The following is a 6,184-nucleotide window of genomic DNA, read 5'->3' as shown; positions in this document are numbered from 1 at the left end:
TCTAACTTTTTTAACCTGAAAAAATAATCTGCTAAATGCTAACGAAATGCTGCAGAGTCTAGAATCGAAATGAAAATCTGCATCTTCTTATTGGCTATTGCACTGTGCAGAATCTGTATATTTCTACTACATAAATGAGAGTAGAACTGTAAAATTAAAACCCTCTTATTAGTACATCTTTCTCTTTTGGTCAAATCAGTTTTATGGTTGTAATGCTGTGACCTTCTAACTTTTTTAACCTGAAAAAATAATCTGCTAAATGCTAACGAAATGCTGCAGAGTCTAGAATCGAAATGAAAATCTGCATCTTCTTATTGGCTATTGCACTGTGCAGAATCTGTATATTTCTACTACATAAATGAGAGTAGAACTGTAAAATTAAAACCCTCTTATTAGTACATCTTTCTCTTTTGGTCAAATCAGTTTTATGGTTGTAATGCTGTGTAAAACTATGTACTACAGGTATTATTAGGAAGACAAGAACAGTCATGGAATGCCTTCATCGCTTTTGTAGAGAGTGCATTGACAAATCCATGCGCCTTGGGTAGTGGTTCTTCTTATTTGTCGACTAATTGTTGAACGAGTCCTAGCTATTTACTTTTGTCCGTGGAATTCAATGCAGGAACAATGAATGTCCTGCTTGCCGCACACATTGTGCTAGTCGTCGTTCTTTGAGAGATGATCCAAACTATGATGCCCTAATTGCTGCTTTATATCCAGACATTGATAAATTTGAGGAGGAGGTATCTGTGGACAACTTTCTGGACTCTTGTCTTGGTATTCTTTAGTTTAATTTGCCTTGTATAACCGCTGATCTATTCATTGTTGCAGGAATTTGCTTTTCACGAAGAGGAGAAGGCTCGCAATAAGCAGGTAAATGATACCAATGCTCGAGTTTAATCTCATGCAGTTCAGTTAAATTTATGTTATAAGGGCTTTATTTTCTGATCTGTGTGCCACAATTGATATGTGAATGATTTATTGTTTCCCCTATCCCCTTAAAAACAACTGAAAATTTTCCTAGCTCCTTTTTTGGCTGACAGGGATTTGTAAATTTCTAATAAATGTCAAAAGGAGAAATCATCAGTTGCTTGTGAATATTGCAATAAAATTAATTCTCAAAAAATAACAGCTATTAAATGTTTCCTGAAGTTTCCATACTAACCCATAAAGAATTTAACTAAAAAAAAATTAAAAATAAACACATTTAGCCCGTGTTTGAGCCCCATTTTTCTCATCAAAATGGATTCTTGAATATTGATTTGACCCCATTTCTATTGCACATTCTTAAATAAAATAATATTACAAGAAAACCCAAAATTTTTTCTTATTTTTAACCGCACATGACTTCGTAACACTATTACAAAATGCATTTTTTTGGGAAAAAATGGGGCTCAAACAACCCCTTACTTTACTTAGCCCATGTTTGGCCATAGTTTATAATTTGTTTATAAACTGTCAAACCATTTTTCATCCGTATATTTCATAGGACCCACAAGTACTAATATACCACTCATTTCCATCTATTTATAAATTAAGAAAGGAGAAATAGAGATAAAGAAAGGGGGATGTTATAATTATTAGCATTGCCATTCTTTGGTGGTTTGCATGCATATCATAACATAGAATTGAAAGCTCGTTGACATTTCTAGCTCTGAATTGACAACCACCAAAATTCACCTGCTTAATTTTTCTTTTTTGCTTTCATTATACAGATCCAAGCTTCGATTGCTCAGACTTTGCGACGACAATCAGAAGCATTAGGAAAGAAACGGATGTCAGCCAGATCAACAGCGCTGAAATTTTTTAGGGGACAGGGCACTTATAGAAACTTGAGGGGCCGAAGAAATCCTCGGGTTGTTGAGCATCAAGGATCTGATGAGGAGGTGGATGGTAATGGGCATGATGGTGGCAAAGACTCATCTTCTGCTGATGAACGCAGCACAGAAATCAAACCAAAACGTCACAAAAGACGTGTCAGTGCTCGTGATTCACAGATTTCAGCAGGAGGCAATACTGATGCGGGTTATGATGAAAATGATTCAGAACTGAACAGAGAGTTAGTGGGTGCTTCAGCTGGCCTTGTTGGCAGTTCAGAGATCCGTGCCTGGGGAAAAGGTGGCATGCGCAGTCACACCCGTCGTGGCAGTCTCAATGGGGCCAGTGGCAAGCTGGCCAGGAATAGCCGACTTCGAAAGCTAATTGATCATCTCCGATGTTCAGATGAAAATTATGAGGCGGTAATACCTTGACGATCTTTTTCTCTTAATCCAAGTTTTAATTTAATCTTTATTGATATAAAAGAAAGAGTAACAATAGATAAAGATGCAACGGCCATTTTGTTTTCCCTCAATATACGGAAATCTAAAAGATCCTAAGACCATTTTCTAATTCAAAATCACCTGTTGCTGCTTAAATGTTTGGTTTTCAAATCATCCATATAGTTTCAGCACTTTTCTATTGAGTTTCTCTTATTAAATTACAGGTGTTTCTTCTTGTTTCAGTTAAATATCAATCTTATGCTTGTTTCGTTGCATGAGGAGAAAATTCCGAGCCTGCAGCGTCCTTACCTTTACTGCAGCGCCACATTGTCAGTTGGAAGCTTAAGCCAAGTAAATCCACCTGCATCCTAAATCTTACTCTTTTACACGATCTCATTGTATTTTATGAATAAGTTCAAGTCCTTCATTGGTTTTGAAACCGTATATCTTGCAGTATGTTGCTAGGCGGACATCCATGGAAGCTAGTGAAATTGAGATGTTTGTAATAAAAGACTTCCATCCTACAAACAACTATTCAAGCTTCCAAAAAGAATCCGATTGTAATTAACAGTCTATTTGGACCTTTACTTCTAATTTTTTAAAAGTTAGGAATGTTCGCTAGCTTATATTGAAGGTTAGAGTTAAATTTGCAAAAAAAAAAGTAAAATATTAGGTCCGCTATTGCAATTTCCCTAATATTTACTCATTTTGCTATTATTTGATTCCCATTATTTTCAAATTCTATTCTTTTTAGTCAAACATTCTTCAATAAAATAACATTACACAGGAATTCAAATTTTTTCCATGTTCTATATTACATATTTTTTCATCAATTTACTATCTCAAAATACATCCTTACGATGAAGTGGGGGTTCAGACAAGCTTTTTATATGTATCCCATCTATTTGTGCGCGCACAATTGACCAGTCCACTGAATGTATCATTTCTACCCATTTTGGATCGTGCGTTGCAAATTAAATGGGTTGATAATAGCCTCGTTGACTTTGTTCGTCGAATTTTTTCTTGTTTCAATTGGTCATTGAATTCCTTTATTACATATATATTTTTATATTTTTGCGATATGAAAACTGAAAAAGTAACAGCACGAATAGTTCAACAAGATGTAGTTGTTCATCTAATCTAAGAAATAAAAAATGATACACTAACGAATTTTTCGTACATTGTAATTTTTTTTAGTCACATTTTTTTAAAAGACAAATGTAGACAGGCAGCCTAATGAATTGAGACAAATGGAAAGTTAGCCTGAATAATGTAAAACAAAAAAAATCCCCCGTTAATAAAAAAAAAATGAGGTTATAAATTATAATTTGGGTGATTATCAATGTTTTTAATCACGAATTATTATTATTTTAAGGGAAATTTGAAGTGGAGGTTCCAAACTTTTCGAAAAAGAATAGCTCGATCTGAAATACCTCGATCTTTCAAAAATGTGTGATGGAAGGATTTTTGCATGGTACAAAAATGAAAATTAAAAATACAGATAGAGACGCTTGAAAATGTCATTTCTTATGAAATAAGACATGAAATGCTATTCACAGTTTTAACAAGTAAATAAAATTTTGTTCTTATTTGTCATCCTTTAACAAATTAAATTGTTTATTACAGTAACATTTTTTACCACACACTGTATTTATAGGTTTTGGCATACCAACAAAAGGTGCAAAGTGCAGGAAACTGATGATGACATGATGAAGGTGACGTATTTTCTTTGTAAGGAAGTTGTGCAAATATGATGCTGAAGGAAGTTATATCCATTTACTTTTTAACATTTTTTACCACACACTTCGTTATAATAAAATATTCTATACACAAACCAATAAAGTTTATTTAAATTTTAACCACACATTCTTCAAAAATACTATTCAAAATTTTATAATTTCTCTCATTAATAGGAGACAGACGGGCTCTTTTTTGTGAAAAAAATAAATGGAGACGTCACTTTTAGATAAAAAGAAAGGGGTAGAATATAAAAGAGAAATATAAAGGAAGAAAAAAATCCATTCTTGTAGAACCTGTGATTACGCACTAATTATTACATGGCTCGTGTGATTTACCAAAAGGGAACTTTAAGGGAAGTGGTTTTATGAAATTAACGAATTCTTTAATTGGTCTTATGCGGGATATGAAATGAAATTGAAAGTCAAAGTCGTGTAATATTTGTTATAAATGGCGTGAATTATAAATAGATATGAATAAGTAATGAATAAGTCTACTACGGGATCTCATATTTTAAAAACGTTGCAATATTGCCTCATTCTCAACTTTCCCAAAAATCTCTTTCTCCACGTAAAGTTGTAAACCACTTAATTATCATTCAACCAATTATCTCTCATTTTGTTGCACAGGTCATTCTTGATTAAATTCATAACAGAGAATACCCTTTCATCACTTACAGTTGCCACAAGTAATATCAAAATCAAGGTGAGCAGCCTATAACCCAATGGAGAAGAACAAGAGCTTTTTGTTTCAACCAACTTCTGAGCTACACAAAATATGGTGTTGATGTTAAAGAAAGCTTCACCCACTCTTACAAGTATAAAAACTTGTTAAATTGAGGTCTAAGTAATAAAAAGTTCTTCACTGTTGAAGTCCCAAGAATAGAACAGAGCAAGATGTAGCAATTTATCCTTATCAAAAGTTGCAAAATGAATCTCTTGGACTTAAACACAAAATTTAAGTAAGGAGCTCAGTAGTTATCTCTGGAAAATGATCATTCAACTCTTGCAAGATTAATTCTATTACATGATAATACAAATCAACATAAAAGCAATGATAATAAGTCATTAGCTGAGCTGCACGCCTAGGTCAACCTCTCAATACTACAATATCCTCCATATTCGCCACTAAAATATGCCCACCAACACAAAACTCAATCACCATACTCAACAAATTATCACAACCGTTGTTTCTCATGTTCTACAGTGCATACTTACACAAATTCAATAACCTCATAGCATTCTAAATATCCCGATACTTTTTTTGTAAAGCTTGTGAAAGATCTTTTGTAATTGCAAGAATTTCAAACATAATGTGGAGACTGAACGCAAACTCAAAATCTTGTATAATGCTCATCTATCTCATGTCCATTGATTTCTGATCTGAATTTATGTCATCTTCTTATATACTCCCAAGAAAATCTATGATAATATTAAACATATTAATAACATGAGTAATTGTCAATAGATGTAAGCCCTATGTAGTATCAACTGGGTGGGCCAAACTCTACTTTTAATTCATCAAGTTGGTAAACTTTGCAAAAACTTCGTTATGAGCACTATCAAAGAGACCAACATAATCTTTCAATGTCTTTTTGTGCTTCCAATACCTAAAACCAGGTTTAGTGAATATATGTCCACCCCCTTGACCCCTCCTCTATGAGGTTTGAACAAATAGCAATGCAAATAATAAGTCACATCCTTTTCTATATACAGAACTCCAACCAATAAATTCAGAGAATCATTCTTTTCCAAAAACACCTATTATCATTTCACATCGGTCTTCTTGAAAAGTCATTTCCATGTGGTTGACAATGACCTTTCTGTAAGTATGCCATCATAACATCATCTCTAATATTATGATCATACGACTCGGAAGGGACTTTTCCTTGGATCAGATACAAGATTATCCATATTGAATGGAGCTCGAGACTTCTTTGTGTTATTTAACAACTCGTGTGCTCAACTAGAAGTAGGGATGGGTCTAGACGCACCATTAGAACTAGAAGAACTATGTATGAACTTTCGTTTCGATTAAAAAAAAAAATCGTTGCATAATCTACAAAATGCCCGAATTTATTTTTAATTAAAAATGATAAAAAAAAAATAGAGGACACGTGGTTGAGTTGAGTCCAACTTCTTCTGCATTAATTTTTTTTTCACTTATCCCTAATCTCCTAAAACTAA

At 33.4% G+C, this 6,184-nt stretch overlaps 1 protein-coding gene across 1 annotated transcript in view; it reads left to right on the top strand.

Moving 5' to 3' along the window:
• Positions 1 to 2,821, top strand: part of LOC111383520 (putative E3 ubiquitin-protein ligase RING1a) — a gene marked incomplete at its 3' end in the record, with an annotated part of 17,278 nt that extends 14,457 nt beyond the window's left edge. The window contains exons 4-9 of the mRNA XM_023007632.1: positions 463 to 544; positions 623 to 743; positions 832 to 873; positions 1,716 to 2,240; positions 2,505 to 2,612; positions 2,716 to 2,821. Coding sequence (XP_022863400.1) covers positions 463 to 544; positions 623 to 743; positions 832 to 873; positions 1,716 to 2,240; positions 2,505 to 2,612; positions 2,716 to 2,821 — 984 coding nt within the window. The remainder of the gene's footprint in view (positions 1 to 462; positions 545 to 622; positions 744 to 831; positions 874 to 1,715; positions 2,241 to 2,504; positions 2,613 to 2,715) is intronic.
• Between the last annotated feature and the right edge of the window lie 3,363 nt (positions 2,822 to 6,184).

Source organism: Olea europaea, unplaced genomic scaffold (assembly GCF_002742605.1).
Source record: "Olea europaea var. sylvestris unplaced genomic scaffold, O_europaea_v1 scaffold2708, whole genome shotgun sequence".
Classification (NCBI taxonomy): domain Eukaryota; kingdom Viridiplantae; phylum Streptophyta; class Magnoliopsida; order Lamiales; family Oleaceae; genus Olea; species Olea europaea.
The sequence above is the reverse complement of the archived record's forward strand: the minus strand, read 5'-3'. Positions and strand labels throughout refer to the sequence as shown.